The sequence below is a fragment of the Amblyraja radiata genome, chromosome 23, assembly GCF_010909765.2.
Source record: "Amblyraja radiata isolate CabotCenter1 chromosome 23, sAmbRad1.1.pri, whole genome shotgun sequence".
NCBI classification, from domain to species: domain Eukaryota; kingdom Metazoa; phylum Chordata; class Chondrichthyes; order Rajiformes; family Rajidae; genus Amblyraja; species Amblyraja radiata.
This window is the reverse complement of record NC_045978.1, coordinates 8,089,942-8,108,197: the sequence shown is the minus strand read 5'-3', so window position 1 is coordinate 8,108,197 and position 18,256 is coordinate 8,089,942. Positions and strand designations below refer to the sequence as shown.

Below are 18,256 nucleotides of genomic sequence, written 5' to 3'. Positions count from 1 at the left end.
GTTTATAATGTATGTCGGTCAGGAGTCTGTCCCCAGGAGTCTGTCCAATGTCTAGGTGTGTGCATTGGTTTTCATGCTCTGTAAGGAATATGCAGCACTGCGGGGGTTAATCAGATCAGTTGAAAGACTCCTGATGTAAAAACAAGGTTTCACACGTATGACACGCTCTGCTGTACAAAGTCTGAGAGATGTTCGTGCCTCGTTTCAACCAGCTGTTTCTTTCACCCAAAGGCTTCATCAGAACTTGTCATAAAAGCCCTTCTTTGTCGGTCCCCACAGATTATATTGGTGTTTCTGTGGTCTATTTAATTTTTGACTTCATATTTTATCACGTTGGAAAATACTTAACCAGGGGAAAAAAAAGTAGAATCCGCTTCCTAGATTCGTGTAACAACTTCTAAGAGTGATTCTGACTACATGTCACCATTCGGGATTGATCCTTCGAGGGCAATGATACAATTGAACAGAGCGGATGAAACATTACTCAGTCACTTTTCTCCTTGCTCATAAATGATTCATATTAATTTTTGTATCTTGCTTGTGGGTGTCACAGCAAGGATACATTTTTGTACAGAAAAACCCGGCACCTTGAAGATTGATGCAACCAGAGAATAGAAGGCGCCCTTCGTTTGATCCCCGAAAAATAACCGTAGACAGTAGGCTGGAGAACGAAAGTAATGCCATGCATTTATACGCAGTGTTTGCCGAGAGAATTTGAATAGGGTTGTTAAATCCTGCTAAAGATGTGAGATTTGTTCTACAGCAGTGATGTGCTTCATTTAATGTTTAACTTCAGAGATACAGCAGTGGAAACAGGCCCTTCGGCCCAACGAGTCCATGCCGGCCAGCGATCACCCCGTACGCTAGCACTATCCTACACACAAGGGGTGATTTACAGAAGCCAATGAAGCTAAAAACCCGCACGTCTTTGGAGTGTGGGAAGGAAGCGGAGAACCGGGAGAAAAACCCACGCGTTCACAGGGAGAACGTACAAAGCCAGTACAGGCAGTACCTCTAGTCAGAATCGAACCCGGGTCTCTGGCGCTGTAAGGCAGCAGCTCTACTGCGCCACCGTGTCGCCCTGATTAAGTTAACGGAAAGGTTATAGTGTCCTGGAAGCATCATGCTGTGTGAACAAACTAATTCAGTTTAGTTTAGTTTAGAGATACAGCGCAGAAACAGGCCCTGTCAGCCCACCGAGTCTGCACTGACCAGCGATCCCAGCTCATTAACACTATCTACACACACTAGGGACAATTATTTTACGTTTATAGCAGGCCCGTTAACCTACAAACCTGCACGTCTTTGGAGTATGGGGGGAAACCGAAGATCTCGGAGAAAACCCGCGCAGGTCACGGGGAGAACGTACAAACCCCGTACAGACTGCACCCGTAATCGGGATTGAACCTGGGACCCGGGTCTCTGGCGTTGTAAGGCATGTCCTTGTCCCGTGTCCCCTAATTGCAAGAATATCCGAACTTGAGACTGATTGATTTCTCTCACAATACACTGATGAATTCTGCTTTAACCATCTTAAATTAAGCCCGGACATCATTAGAGAAATAGGATTTGCAGCTTTGGGCACCCAATTTTGGAAGCCTCCTCATTCCTGCAATTTGCCTGGTACCTCTGAATAACATATAATAATGAACCATTAACTCAATGAAATGAAGGATTATTGAGTTGGAGTAGAAGACAACCTTTCTGTCAAACTGGGAATGCATCAACTAAAGATGGTGACAATGATCTATCAACCTGTTGTCATTACAGGAGTAATGATGCCCTCAGGATTGCTGCTAGGTGCATCTGCAGCCAATTGAGTTTGACAGTAGCTAACTTAACGACGCAAGAGATGACTGGCCTTCAATGTTCTTGCAGGCCTATTCCACCTGGGTTTATACGGAGAGACATATAATGAACTAAATTGGGCAAACAGTGAAACTAGAGCAACACAGTGATACAACAGTGGAGTTGCTGCCTTACAGCGCTAGAGACCCGGGTTCGATTCTGACTACGGGTGTTGTCTGTACGGAGTTTGTACGTTCTCCGTGCAACCACGTGGGCTTTCTCTTTGCGCTCCAGTTTGCAGGTTAGATACAAAATGCTGGAGTAACTCAGCGGGTCAGGCAGCATCTCTGGGGAAAAGGAATTGGTGACGTTTCGGGCCGAGACCCTTCTTCAGACCGGAGAAGGGTTTCAACCTGAAATGTCACCTGTTCCTTCTCTCCAGAGATGCTGCCTGGCCTGCTGAGTTACTCCAGCATCTTGCATCTAAATTTGGTGTAAACCAGCACCTGCAGTTTCTTTCTGCACAGGTTTATAGGCAAATTGGCTTCGGTGAAAAAAATAGTTCGATTCTGACTCCAGGTGCTGTCTGTACGGAGTTTGTACTTTCTCCTTGTGACCACGTGGGTTTTCCCTGGGTGCTCCAGTTTCCTTCCACATTCCAAGGAGGTACAGGTTTAGCTTTTAATTTTAATTTAGCTTTAGTAAAATTGCCTCTAGTGTGTGTAGGATAATGCTAGTGTACGGGGTGATCGCTGGTGAGCGCTGACTGTGGGCCGAAGGGCCTGTTTCCTCGCTGTATTTCTAAAGTCTAAAGTCGAAATAATGATAACCCCCTTGAACCGATGGCCTGCATCTCACGATTTGAAAATAAATGGATGTACCTACACTGGATACATTGGTCGTGATAGCACAATATTCTGCGATGGTCCCGGTAAATTGAAAAACTGGAGGTATTTCACTCTCATTTAAGGAGGGGGATGATTGAACTGAAATCTTTTACGAAGCAAGTCTGAAGAAGCTGATGTCGAATTAAGCAGAGTCAATATGGTTTTAGTGAAGGGAAATTAAGTTTGACAAATTTAAGAGGGTTCATCAAGGATTTAATTAGTTGGGTGAATAAAAGGGAACCCGGGATGTAGCTCCTACTGATTACCAAAAAGCATTTTGTTTAAGTGTAAAATTAAGGCTAAGTGCAATGATTTGGGGTAAAAGCATTAACACGGTTTTGGGCTCCACATTTCTTCATAGTAACTTTAAAGATATGGCGTGGAAATAGGCCCTTCGGCCCACTGGATGCGCGCCGACCCACGATCACAAAGTATACTAGCACTATCCTACACACTAGGGAGAATGAACAGAAGCCAATTAACCTACAAACCTGTACGTCTATGGAGTGTGGGAGGAAACTGGAGCACCTGGAGGAAATCCACGCGGTCACAGGGAGAACATACAAACTCCATACAGATAGCACCCGTTGTCAGGATCGAACCCAGTTTCTCTGGCGCTGTAAGGCAGCAACTCTACTGCTGCGCCACAGTGCGGCCCCTAGTAGTTGATTGGTGCTTTCATTATCTCATTATATATTGATCAGTTACCTGAAAGATATAACTGTGTTCAAATAAAATTGAGGGAAATATATAAACTATTAAAAATATTTAAACATTTCCTACAATTAGTACTTAAGAGTGGCAAAAGCAAACTAATTTGATCATCAATGACCAAGTTTAAGAAAGAACTGCAGATGCTGGAAAAATCGAAAGTAGACAAAAATGCTGGAGAAACTCGGCAGCATCTATGGAGCGAAGGAATAGGTGACGTTTCGGGTCGAGACCCTTCAATGACCAAGCTGGCTTTACATTACTGAACTGTTTCGTGTGGTAGACAACTGTTGTTTGATGCATTTCTATTTTAAATTGTTATATTACACAATGACACAGCTGGTAGAGTTGCTGCTTTATGGTGCCAAAGACCCGGGTTCGATCCTGACCTCGGGTGCTGAGTGCAGTGTTTGCACGAGGGTTTGTAGGTTAATGCATTTCTGTACATTGCTCCAAGTGCGTAGAGAGAGGATGAGAAAATATAAATAAGATAGAACTAGTGTGAATAGACACAAAAAGCTGGAGTAACTCAGCGGGTCAGACAGCATCTCTGGTAAAAAGGAATAGGTGGCGTTTCAGGTCAAGACCCTTCTTCAGACTCAGTAGTGAGAGAGGATGTTTCAAAAACCAGCACCAGCAATTCCTTTCTACGTAGAACTAGAGTGAATGGGTGATCGATGGTCGGCACAGATCACATGGGAGGAAGGGCCTGTTCCGATGCTGTATCTCTCAACTAAACAACTAAAATCAAATATATAGTTGATTGGTGCTTTGTTTTAGAAGGTTCTGCATCCAAATGTAATTGCAGTGTTTCAATGTATATAAAGTCAATTAGTTTAGTTTAGTTTATTGTCACATGTACCGAGGTACAGTGAAAAGCTGTTTGTTGTGCGATCCAGTCAGCAGAAAGACAATACATGATGAGCTGCACACAGGGTAAATGGAGTAATGTATAGTGCAAGATAAATTCCAATATAGACTGATTAAAGATAGACCGAGGATCTCCAATGAGGTAGATGGTGATTCAGGACTGCTCTCTAGTTGTTGGGAAGATGGATCAGTTGCCTGATAACAGCTGGGAAGAAACTGTCCCTGAATCTGGAGGTGTGCGTTTTTACACATATACCTTTTGCCCAATGGGAGAGGGGAGAAGAGAGAGTGGCCAGCGTGCGACTAGTCCTTGATTATGCTGCTGACTCGGAATAAGCAAAAACGGATTGTTTCTAAATGAGTTTACGCTGCAATAATTGTAATTGTGTGACTGTGTGAATCATTTTTATTTGCTGTTGTCACAGAACTGAAGGTGGTGCAGGTTGCTGCCTCCAGAATGTTCCTTTATCCTGTCCTTTTGTTTATTTCCAGTACTATGGAGAAGTTCAAGAGAACAAAAGGGAAGTCATCGTTGCCAATTTGACAGTCACAGACCGAGACCAGACACACACGTCCAATTGGAATGCCTTGTACCGCATTATCAGTGGAGACTCAGCCCACCATTTTGTAGTTAAGACAGACCCAATCACCAATGAGGGCATGGTTATTGTAGAAAAGGTAAGTTTAGTTTTGTTTCGTTTCGAGATACAGCGCGGAGACAGGCCCTTCAGCCCACCCGTCCACGCCGACCAGCGATCCCCGCGCATTAACACTACCCGAAACACACGAGGGACAATTTTTTTACATTTTATACGGAGCCAATTCACCTACAAACCTGCACGTCTTTGGAGTGCGGGAGGAAACCGAAAATCTCAGAGAAAACCCACGCAGGTCACGGGGAGAAGGTGCCGACAAGCACCCGTAGTCAGGATTGAACCCGCTGTAAGCAGCTGTAAGGTCGTAGCTCTACTGCTGCGCCACCGTGCCGCTCTTATCGCGTACCTCACATTCGGCGTTGAAATCACGTTTGATCAATCACTTTTGAAAGAAACTTTAAAGCAAATGTTACCGTACACAAGCATCCTGTGGAATAGTTCATAGGGTGACATATTTGACTGTTAAGTTCATAAGTGATAGGAGCAGAATTAGGCCATTCGGCCCATCAGGTCTATTCCGCCATTCTATCTTCCCTCTCAACCCATTCTCCTGCCTTCTCCCATAATCCTTGACACCCTTACCAATCACGAACCGATCAATCTCCACCTCAAAAATATCCATTGACGGCCTCCACAGCCTTTGTGGCAATGAATTCCACAGATTCAACACCCTCTGAAAGAAATTCCGCCCTATCTGCTTTCCAATGGTTAGTCCTTTAATTCTGAGGCTGTGGCCTCTGGTCCTAGACTCTCCCACTAGTGGAAGCATACTCTCCACATCCACTTCATCCAGGGCTTTCACTATTCAGTCAGTTTCAATGGGTATTCCCCCTCATCCTTCTAAACTCCAGTGAGTACAGGCCCAGTGCCGCCAAACACTCATGTCAGGGGTGTCAAACTCATTTTAGGTCACGGGCCGGATTGGGCAAAATGCGACTTCATGCGGGCCGGATCAGTTATGCATGCGCGAACGTCCGTCAGCCAGCCCGAGGCCAAGGGGAGCTCAGCGCCGCCATCTTGTCTGTTTGACAGCGGTTGCCGGGGCGACCGCCCCCATGGCAACTGCGGGCCAATCATGGAGCGGTGGATGGGAGCTCCCCACCGCCATCTTGCCTCCTTGACGACTGTGTCCCGGAGCAACCGTCCCCTTGGCAACCGCGGGCAAATCACGGAGCGGAGAACGGGAGTGCCCCCTGCCGGCACAGACAGCAGTGGAAGAGTGACAGCGGCAAAAGAGAGAGAGAGCGGCAAGAGAGAGAGAGAGAGAGAGCGTGGCGAGAGAGAGAGAGCGGCTGCCGTACAGATACATAATAAATGGTCGTGAATATACTTTTTTTTCCCCCAAAATCATCTCGTGGGCCGGATTGGACCACTTCACGGGCAGCATCCGGCCCGCGGGCCAGTAGTTTGACATCCCTGTCTTATGTTAACCCAATCATCCCTGGGATCATTCACGTAAACCTCCTCTGGACCCTTTCCAATGCCAGCACATTCTTCCTCAGATATGGGGCCCAAAACTGCTTTATATACTGCCAGCGCCTTATAAAAAGCCTCAGCCCTTGCTTAACATAAAGCCAGTCCTCCAGTATGTACTGTAAGATTCTGAATAAACAGTACGAGTTAATCCATTCTATAACTAAAATATAACTGACTTTTTTTAGTGGTTTATCTCAGGAGCCAAATACACCAGGCAAAGAATAAAGCTAAAGTTCTTGAGGAAAGTGTGACTTTATATGTTTAGAAAACCAGGCGTTTAATGTAACATTCATTGAGAGCTCAGTATCACAAATAAATTTATTCAAAAGCATGGATATTTGAGCTTTCAGTATTTGCTCCTTAATGTACCTTTAACCACATTGGTAGACGTTGTGCTGTTTCCATGTAATGAAACAAACTATCAAGAAACGGTACATCATGTTGCTTGTCTTATTAACAACAATCAATACTTCTAACAATTTTTAAAGTATGAAATAAATGACATTATAAGAGGTCCCGTGGGGTATCATTAATAGTTTGCTCATCTTGTTAGTCTGTACCACTTGTAACATTCCTGATTGTGCATAATCAGACCAGTGGATATGTGCCATATAAATGTTATTTTGACATCTTCGTGACATACATTTTATATTTATTTTACTAAACTGCTGAATAATTCAACAACATTTTGTACTTGATTTCCATCAATCTTTTAAATTCAGGTTCTGTGGTAATCCACGGATTATTATCACCATTTGGTCATAGCTGTTCCTTTTAGTTTTAAGTTTTTTCATGAGTACTTTTATGCCAAGTTTTTGGGAGAAGTGTTTCGTTCAGTTCAGAGATACATTGCGGAAACAGGCCCTTCAGCCCACTGGGTCCGTGCTGACCAGTGATCCCCGCACACTAACACTATCCCACACACACGAGGGACAATTTACACTTATACCAAGCAAATTAACCTACAAACTTGTACGTCTTTGGAATGTGGGAGGAAACCGAAGATCTCGGAGAAAGCCCACACGGTCATGGGGAGAACGTACAAACTCCGTACAGACAGCACCCATTGTTGGGATTGAACCTGGGTCTCTGGCGCTGGAAGCACTGGAAGGCAGCAATTCTACTGCCTTCTCCCCATAACCCCCGACACCCGTACTAATCAATCTCTGCCTTAAAAATATCCATTGACTTGGCCTCCAAAGCCTTTGTGGCAAAAAATTCCACAGATTCACCACCCTCTATCCAAAGAAATTCCTGCTCATCTCTTTCCTTCTCTCAGTGTTACTGCTACCTCTGCCCAGCTCCCCCCTACACAGATTAACTCCAAATCTCAAGATAAGATACGGCTGTGTTGGGACTTAAATTCTGACATTTGCTTTACTAATAATGAGAATTACAATTAATATTACTAAACTATAACTGCCATTATAGTTTGAACCCAACTATATACACATGGAAAAGTGAGTTGCCCCATTTGTCCCACCCTAGTCATTCCTTATTCTCTCTTGTGTCATTGGGCAGAAGGTGCAGAAGTTTGGAAGCACATACCGCCAAAGTTAGGAGCAGCTTCTCCCCCTCCATTGGAACTAGTGTAGCTTGGACATGTTGGCCAGTGTGGGCTAGTTGGCCGAAGGGCCTGTTTCCACGCTGAAGACTATCAGGCTTCAGAACAGCCCTTCCATTAGCTAGGGTACTGTCCCATTCACCTCTACCCCATTGCAGACATTGGAATTTGTCTCTGAAACTCATGCACTGCAATACTATATTCTGCACTGTATCTTTCCCCTTGCTCTACCTATTATACTGGAGTTTGGCTTGATTGTCTTTACCTATGGTATTATCTGATCTGTTTAGACAGCTCGCAATAAATAAAGCCTTACACTGCTCCTCGGTACATGTGATAATAATAATGCTGAACATAAGCCATCATATCCTCATTGTTAATTTGTCCAATCTCTATTCTGCGTGAAACTTTAAAAAAATTCCCTCAAACATTTATTTCGAGAGGACTAGAAATAAAAAACAGGGATGCAATGCTGAGGCTTTATAAGGCCGCATTTGGAGTATCGTTATGGGCCCCATATCTGAGGAAGGATGTGCTGGCGTTGGAGAGGGTCCAGTGGAGCTTTACGGGAATGATCCCAGGAATGATTGGGTTAACATATGACAAGTGGCGGCACTGGGCCTGTACTCGCTGGAGTTTAGAAGGATGAGGGGACCCCTTAATTGAAATTTACTGATTAGTGAAAGGCCGAGATAGAGTGGATGTTGAGGGGATGTTTCTACTAGTGGGAGAGTGCATACCAGAGGCCATAGCCTCAGAATGAATGGACGTCCCTTTAGAAAGGAGATGAGGAGAATTATATTTAGTCAGAGGGTGGTGAATCTGTGGAATTCAGTGCCAGAGAAGGCTGAATGAATGAATAAGTTTATTTGCCAAGTATTCACATACAAGGAATTTGCCTTGGTGCTCCGCTCGCAACTGACAACATGACATACAGTGACAATTAAGAATGACACAAAAAACATTAAACATTAATAATAAAACATTATTGATTAAACATGTGAATTAAATAAAATACCAGAGCAAAAGGAGGCTACTGATTTTTGGTTATTGAGTAGGTCAAATCAATGGATATTTTTAAGGCGGAGATTGATAGATTATTGATTAGTATGGGCGTCGGGGGTTATGTTTAGAAAGCAGGAGAATGTGGTTGAGAGGGAAAAATAGATCAGCCATGATTGAATGGCAGAGTAGACTTGATGGGCCAAATGGCCTAATTCTGCTCCTACAGTATTGATGCGGGGATCTGGACGCGTAATCCAACACGCTGAATCTTTGTGTTTTGCAGCCTGTAGACTATGAGATAAACCGGGCCTTTGTGCTGACGGTGTTGGTGATGAACCAATCTCCACTGGCGATGGGAATTCAGTCCTCACTCCAGTCGACGGCAACAGTCACAATCCCTGTCACGGACGTCAACGAGGCACCGTTTTTCATCCCCAATCCCAAGCTAATCAGGCAGGAGGAAGAGATGCCTCTGGGCACCCTGCTAACTACATTTGCAGCTCAGGATCCGGACCGCTTTATGCATCAGGCAATACGGTAAGAACGCCAGCCACAAAATCTAATTTAGCTTTTCATTTCCCGTTCGCATATAAAATAAAAAATAAATTCAGCTCTTGGCAACGTTGTAAAGTGGGCGATGATAAATCTTCAATCTGCTGGAATAATCATTAAGAGAGCTGGAATCACCGAGTCACTATCTCCCATCGTGTGCTACCGCTCAAAAACTCTGTAGCTGGAAACCCGACTTCAGTCAGGTTGCAGCTCTAGGTTGTGCACAAGGAACTGCAAATGCTGGTTTGCAAAAAAAAAAGACGCAAAGTGTTGGAGTATCTCGGCGGGTCAGGCAGCATCTCTGGAGAACACGGGTAGATGACGTTTCGGGTCAAGACCCTTCTTCAGGCTGATTGTAGTACGGGGGGGGGGGGGGAGAGAAAGCTACAAGAGTCAAGTGTGTTTTATTGCCTATTGTCATAGGGCAATAACATTCTTACTTGCTGCAGCACAACAGAATATGTAAACATAGTGCACTGTAAACAATATAATAAACGAGAAAAAAGGTTTATATATGTATAATTTATAGAAATATATATATAACTAGACTGTTACACCCGTTCTAATCAAGAATTTGTCTATCTCTGAAAATATCTTTAAATTATATACACACTTGGCTTGGCCTCCACAGCCCTATGTGGCAATGAGCTCCACAGATTAACTACCCTTTGACTAGAGAAGTTCCTCCTCACCTCCTTTCTAATTCTGAGGCTGTAACCGCGGGTCCGAGACTCTCCTACCAGTGGAAACATCCTCTATCTATGCCTTTCATTATTCTGTAAATTTCAATGAGGTCCCCCCTCATTGGCAGGGCATCCAGCACATCACCAACTACAAGCCCAGCAACAGCACGACGGCCGACGGCGAAGCCTCACTGGCAGAGGAGCTGAACTGCTTCTTTGCTCGCTTCGAGGCAGAACCAGAAGAGCTCGTCACCATTCTCCCACCAGCCCCTAACAACAACAACTACACCATCACTGTGCAGGAGCATGAAGTGAGGCGGGTGCTCAGGGCGGTGAATCCGAGGAAGGCTGCCGGCCCGGATGGCGTGACAGGAAGGGTTATGAAGGAATGTGCAGACCAGCTCTCCGAGGTCTTCACGAAAATCTTCAACCTGTCCCTGTCCAAATCCATCATCCCACCGTGCCTGAAGTCTGCCACAATCATCCCACCACCAAAAAAGCCTGTTATCAGCGGCCTTAACGACTACCGACCGGTCGCTCTCACACCAGTCATCATGAAGTGTTTCGAGAGGCTGGTCCAGCAGCACATCAAAGCCAGCCTCCCGCCCACCTTCGATCCACACCAGTTTGCCTACAGAGCAAATAGGTCCACTGAGGATGCCATCACCACTGCTCTTCACACTGCACTGACCCACCTCGAACACCAGGGGAGCTATGTGAGGATGCTTTTCATTGACTTTAGCTCCGCCTTCAATACCATCATCCCCAGCAGACTGGTCACCAAACTCATGGATTTAGGACTCTCCCAACCCATCTGCCTCTGGATCAAGGACTTTCTGTCTAACCACCCCCAGACCGTCAGACTGGGCCATCACCTCTCCACCCCCATCACACTCGGCTCCCCACAGGGCTGTGTGTTGAGCCCCCTCCTCTACGCCATCTACACCCACGATTGTGCCCCCGCCCACTCCACCAACACCATCGTCAAGTTTGCGGACGACACGACTGTGGTTGGACGTATCTCAGGAGGAGATGAGACAGCCTACAGGGAGGAAGTCCAAAGACTGGCAGCATGGTGTTCAGACAACAACCTCATCCTAAACACCACAAAAACAAAGGAAATTATCATAGACTTCCGTAAGAACAGTGCAGCCCCCAAACCCCTATTCATCAATGGGGACTGTGTGGAAAGGGTCTCAGACTTCAGATTCCTGGGCACACAAATTACGGAGGATCTCTCCTGGACTACAAACACCACCACAGCAGTCAAGAAGGCCCAGCAGCGACTCTACTTTCTGAGGATCCTCAGGAAAAACAACCTGGAGGAGAAGCTGCTGGTATCCTTCTACCGCTGCTCCATCGAGAGTGTGCTGGCGTACTGTATAACCACATGGTATGCCAGCTGCTCTGCAGCGGACAGGAGAGCCCTTCAAAGGGTCATCAACACCGCACAAAAAATCACTGGCTGCCCACTGCCCACCCTGAAGGACATCTTCAGCTCTCGCTGCCTTGGCAGGGCAGCCAACATCCTGAAGGACCCTTCCCACCCTGGACACAACCTGTTCCACCTGCTGCCCTCTGGCAGACGGCACAGGTCTTTCAAAACTCGCACAAACAGACTCAGAGACAGCTTCTACCCCATAGCCATACGTGAACTTAACAATGCAAAATAAGAAATAACACTCACATTCAACTGAATGGTTCTTACTCACAAGCACCTTAAAAACATCCTGAATGTACTTAACCATTTGCACTGCTATATAACTGTATATAACTGTACAACACCGAATACCTCATAATGGCAAATTAGTGGCAAAAATTATCTGTAATTTTTTTATATGTATATATTTTTACCTTTTCTTATATCTTTAAAATTGTTCTTGTGAATCGCACCGTTGGATTGGCTTTTAAATTTTGTTGTACCATGTGCAATGACAATAAAGAGATTTATTCATTCATTCAACCTTCTAAACTCCAGCGAGTAGAGGCCCAGTGCTGTCAAACGCTCATCATATGCTAACCGACTCATTCCTGGAATCATTCTTGTAAACCTCCTCTGGACCCTCCCCAGAGCCAACATGTCTTTCCTCAGATATGAGGCCCAAATTTCCTCACAGTAACCTGAATGCGGCCTGAGGAACGCCCTATAGAGCCTCAGCATTACACCCCTGTTGTAGTTGTAGAGGTTGGAGCGTCTAATATGCCTAATAGCCTAAGAGAGGCGGGGCAGGACAAAACAGCTCCATGTTGTACTCTGTTGCCAGAATTCACTTCCATTCATTATTTGTTGAAAACAAATTTATCAGCGTGTGATGATCATCGATACAAGCAAGTCAACACTAAAGCATTTCACAATTTAAAACTACTTCACCAGCTATTTTTGCAAGTCAGTTTATTGGGCTCCTTTATCAGTTGCATGTCACCTTCTGAAAATGAGGAGAAAAGATAAAAAGGATAATATGCTGCTCAAACTCGCCTCGAATCTAGTTCCAAGCGAAAGATCAATCCCTTCAGGAAATAATGGGAACGGGAGAATCAAACAATGGCATTCTTCATGATCTGTACCGCAGTGTCAAGATATAACATTGAATTGACAGTGAAGGGTATGTGTGCTGATTCCAATTATAAAGAATGACTACATTTAGTCTGGCAAGAATTACCTCAGTCACCAAGTCATACAGCACAGAGACATGCCGTGTAGGAGGGAACTGCAGATGCTGGTTTATACCGAAGAAAGACACAAAGTGCTGAAGTAACTCAGCATTTTCTACTTGCCCCTGAGTAGTGGAGACATGAAAGTTAACAACATAGCTACATTGGTGATCTGGACTCGCCTCTAGGCCAACTTGGAGAGGGATGAGTGATTTCCTTCCCCGAAGAACATTAGTGAACCAGACATTTTGTTTTATAACAGTAGTTCGTGTTACCTTTACTGAGATCAGCTATTAAAATATACCCTGTACGTAAATATATGCACGAGTTTCAAATGTCATTATGCCAACTAGTGAAATGAAATACAAATAATTATATATATATATATATATATTATTTTTTAAATTCTCAATTGCTACTTTGTATTCCTCTCACATAAAGGATTCAGATACACATTTTTGTGAATAGCTATACATATTATACGTTATGTTGTAATAACAGATCCCAGTGCCTTGAGCAAACTACAGAACAACAGTTCACGTCATTAGGATATATATATATAAGCAATATATAAACAAAATGCATTTTCAATTGGAGATGGTTGAACTGAAGAGCTTAACCATATATAATTCAACATTCTCTGATTAAATATGCAATTTGCTTATATATGCATTTATATTTATATATAATTGAAAATGTTGGAGGATTATGTGCTTTCCCTCTCTCTGCATCCCCCTCCCAGTTCTCCCACCAGTCTTACTGTCTCCGACTGTATTTTATCTCTGTACCGCCCACTCCCCTGACATCAGTCTGAAGAATGGTCTAGACCCGAAATATAGAAAAATAGGTGCAGGAGTAGGCCATTCGGCCCTTCGAGCCAACACCCCCATTCAATATGACTATAGCTGATCATCTAAAATCAGTACCCCGTTCCTGCTTTTTCCCATTCCTTCTCTCCAGAGATATTGCCTGTCCCGCTGAGTTACTCCAGCATTTTGAGTCTACCTATACAATATATATATATATGAATGAATTTTATTTCATTAGATGGCATGATGTTACATCTCAGGCCCAGACTTCTGGCTGTTCAGCCAGTAACTTAACCATGCAGCCAACAAAGAATCACACATTGAAAATGCATTGGGACTCGAAACAACAATGAAGATCTTAGATCTTTTGTTTAATCAAAGTTGCTCCTTCAAAGCATCTTGATTTGCGTCAAATTTCAATCATATTTGTCACAATCTCTCTGGCATTTCGAACTGATTTTTTTTAATGCTGCACAGTGTTTCTCCGATTGAATATGCAATTTGTTCTTCAACCTTATGATTACTGGAGTAAAATCAGCAAAAATATCAATTTTACAGCTGAAATCACTCCTTGAACTTAGTCATAGCAATTTGTGCATCTATTATCATGAATGGAATATCTATCGGATGAGGTTGGAATGTTCCAGCATGCTTTGTAAGCTTATTCATTTTAACTTTGAAACTTAGCAACTCTGCAATCTCGATAGGTATAAAACATTAAATCCCATGTTTTTAAAATGGGGTCCACTGTGATGTTGGGCCAATGATGGATTTTTCAAAAATGCCCTAATTTACCAACATTTTTGGCAAATATGCTGGTAAATTAGGGCATTTTTGAAAAATCCATCATTGAAAAGAACTTTGACAAGCCCCTAAGTTTTGTTCCCGAAACTTAGATTGGACTGTTGATAGTGTGAGAAAGAACTGCAGATGCTGGTAAAATCGAAGGTCGACACAAAATGCTGGAGTAACTCAGCGGGTGAGGTAGCATCTATGGAGAGAAGGAATGGGTGATGTTTCGGGTCAAGACCCTTCTTCAGACTGATCAGTGTAACGAAGGGTCTTGACCCGATACGTCGCCCATTCCTTTCCGTAAATACTGCCTCACCCGCTAAGTTACCCCAGCAGTTTGTGTCTACATGTTGACAGTGTATAATGGTTGAGATTTGTTTATTGTTATTTATTGCTTAGTTTAGTTTATTATTGTCACATGTACCAAGGTAAGTGAAAAGCTTTTGTTTGCATGCTATCCAGTCAAAGAAAAGATTATACACAAAATACAATCAAGTGTCCAGGTAAAGGATAAAGGGGACAATATTTATTGCAAAGATATAACATTGAAGTCCGATTAAAGATAGTTCCAAGGCACATGGGAGGTCAGGACCCCACTCTAGCTGATGAGAGGACCGTTCAGTTGCCTGATAACAGCTGGGAAGAAACAGTTCCTGAATCTGGTATGCGTTTTCAAACTTCTGTATCTCCTGCCCGATGGGAAATGGAGAGAAGAGGGAATGACCGAGGTGATACACATCCATGACTCTGATGGCAATCTTGCCAGGGCAGCATGAAGTGTGCTGAAGATGGAGTAGATGGAAGGGAGGCTGTTTTTTGTGATTTACAGTTAAACAATAGCGACTCCTTTCCACATAATATCAGATGAAGGGTCTCGACCCGAGACATCACCAATTCCTTTTCCCCAGAGTTGCTGCCTGGCCCGCTGAGTTACTCCAGCATTTTGCGTCTTATCTTTCAATTTGTACGCATGAAAGAAAACCATATCTGCAAAGGGTCTCACATCTAAAAATGTACAGCAAAGAAACTGTGCAGTGTATTTGTATCCATTAGGCAAAATGGACAGGTTAACATTTAGAATGGAGATCCTACTAGATGTGCCACGAATGCTTGTTTTGGACCAGATTTAATATCCTGCTTAATGTTTTGCGGCCTTCAATGTAGTGTAAGTTAAGCTACAACTATACTAGTATGAGCATGCCATTCATCCTAGAAACATAGACCATAGGTGCAGGAGTAGGCCATTCGGCCCTTCGAGTCAGCGCCGCCATTCAATATGATCATGGCTAATCATCCAAAATCAGTGCTCCGTTCCTGCTTTCTCCCCATATCCCTTGATATCTCCCCATAGCTCTTGATATCTCCCCATAGCTCTTGATATCTCCCCATAGCTTGACATTTCCCCATATCTCTTGATATCCCATATGTCTTCATATCCCCCCCATATCCCTTGATATCTCCCCATATCCCTTGATATCCCCCCATATCCTGATTGCAGTACAGTTGGAAGGTGCATTAAAAATGGGCCAGAGAGATTGTAAAGGAATCTGAGTATATGTGTGAATGTTCAACTGATTGTATTTATTATAAGGAGATTAGGTAATGGCAAAGAGGATGCTTAGAAGTGATTTATTACGGTAATTATCTTTTATTTATAACCTTTGGCTGTTTTCCCATTTATGTGTCGCATTCAGTTTGGTGAAAATACTCTGCATTCATCCTTAAGCAGATATACTAGAAAGTATGATCAGAGTAACCAATAAATTAATTCAACTAGAAAACAATAAGACTTTCATTAAAACATAAATGTTTACAACGTTGGTCCATGATCATTGATGAGCCGATCTGTCTGTTTGAATATTCCTGCCCTGCACGACTTATTATACTTCATCTATATTTATTTTCTTTTATTGCTTTTAATGTTTAATGATCCTGAATGTGTTTCTTCCAATGGCTATATTGTTCAGAATTGATTACCATATAAACTCCACTCGTCTGCTGTCCCACTTGCAAACCCTGCACTTTCTCAGATATCTATTCCTTTATGGCTACGATTATTGCTCTTTTATGTCCAATTGTTAAGAGATACAACGCGAGTACTCGTCAGCCTGTGCCTCACGATGGGTTTCTTCTGCTGAAAGGGCCATTTCAGGGGGAATTTAGACTTGCTGATGAGATGCTGCAGGGATGAAATGGGCCATACACCTTGAAGCTGAGATGTTTTGAAATCATTTTTGTTTAATGGCTGGGCCTTAGTAAGAAAGCAGTGAACGGTTGGCCACTTACAACTTAATAAGGTTGAGAAACCTAGAATTGAATGGGCCAGCTCCAATCTAAGTTGTATGGAGGGTTTTGACCCGAAACGTCACCCATTCCGTCTCTCCAGAGATGCTGCCTGTCCCATTCAGTTACTCTCAACATTTTGTGTATTATCTCCAATTTAAGTTGGAGGGGTTGGGAAGGGGTGAATAGACCAAGGACATCAATGGCCATCTTCCTACAGTACATCTCTAATGAGGTAGATAATAGCAATCCTGAGCTGTTATCAAACTCATTGGAGCCTGGGACTATAATTGATCAGATTTTACTGGCTTTATCTTGCACGAAATATTATTCCCTTTGTCATGTATCTGTACACTGTGCACGGCTCGATTGTAATCATGTATTGTCTTTCCGCCGACTGGTTAGCACGCAACAAAAAGCTTTTCCCTGTACCTTGATACATGTGGCAATAAACTAAACTTAAACTCAAACTAAACTGTACACACACACGCACACATGCACGCACGCACACACACACACACATACACATATATATTTGAGTTTAGTTTGTGGTTCGCTTATTGTAATGTGTACTTCAGTGCAAAAAGACAAAACCAATGCAATGAGCATTGACTTCTAACTTCAAGTAGCCCTTGCTTTCCCTCTCTCTCCATCCCCTTCACCTTCCCTATTCTCGTACCAGCCTTAGTGTCTCCGACTACAATTTTATCTCTGTACTGCCCACACCCCTGACATCAGTCTGAAGAAGGGTGTCGACCCGAAACGTCACCCATTCCTTTTCTCCAGAGATGCTGCCTGTCCCGCTGAGTTACTCCAGCATTTTGTACCTATCATCGATGTAAACCAGCGTCTGCAGTTCTTCCCTGAGCAATGAATTTTCAAAAGTGGAACTGTTGCCAACAGAGTTGCTGATTTTGTGTGTACTCGGTGTAAATCTGCGCCTCGGCGTTCTTGCTTGCTCGTTAAAACCTTTATTAATAGTTGCTGCTTTTTTTAGATATTCTGAGCTGTCAGATCCTGCAAACTGGCTGAACATTAATGCCACAACGGGTCAAATCACAACCACAGCCATCATGGACCGAGAATCCAGCTATGTTAAAAATAATATATATGAAGCGACATTCCTGGCAGTTGACAATGGTAAATATTGACTTCCCAGTGTGAAACAACGCAATGTATAGTTTCATGCTATCTTGTCTGTATGCATCTTTTCAGTCAAATGCCTTTAATTTTCTTCTAAGTCTCAAAACACTATTACCGTAAAAAATATCAGTATCAGATATAAAATATTGTTATATTATTAAAACATGATAATAAATGCTCAAAGAAGCTTGAAGATAGTTGTGTTATTTTGTACTTATTTCTTATATAGTTCAGTTCAGAGATACAGCGTGGAAACAGGCGCTTCGACCCACCGAGTCCATGCCAACCAGCGATCATCCCGTACACTAGTTCTATCCCTGCTCCCTAGGGACAATTTACAGAAACCAATTAACCTACAAACTCACACGCCTTTAGAGTTTTGGAG

General features: G+C 43.4%; 1 protein-coding gene across 1 annotated transcript in view; it reads left to right on the top strand.

The window, feature by feature from the left end:
- The window catches only part of LOC116986209 (cadherin-4-like), a 481,573-nt gene that overhangs the window by 429,915 nt on the left and 33,402 nt on the right, over window positions 1–18,256 (top strand). Inside the window, exons 9-11 of the mRNA XM_033041511.1 lie at window positions 4,749–4,934; window positions 9,241–9,494; window positions 17,726–17,868. Coding sequence (XP_032897402.1) covers window positions 4,749–4,934; window positions 9,241–9,494; window positions 17,726–17,868 — 583 coding nt within the window. The remainder of the gene's footprint in view (window positions 1–4,748; window positions 4,935–9,240; window positions 9,495–17,725; window positions 17,869–18,256) is intronic.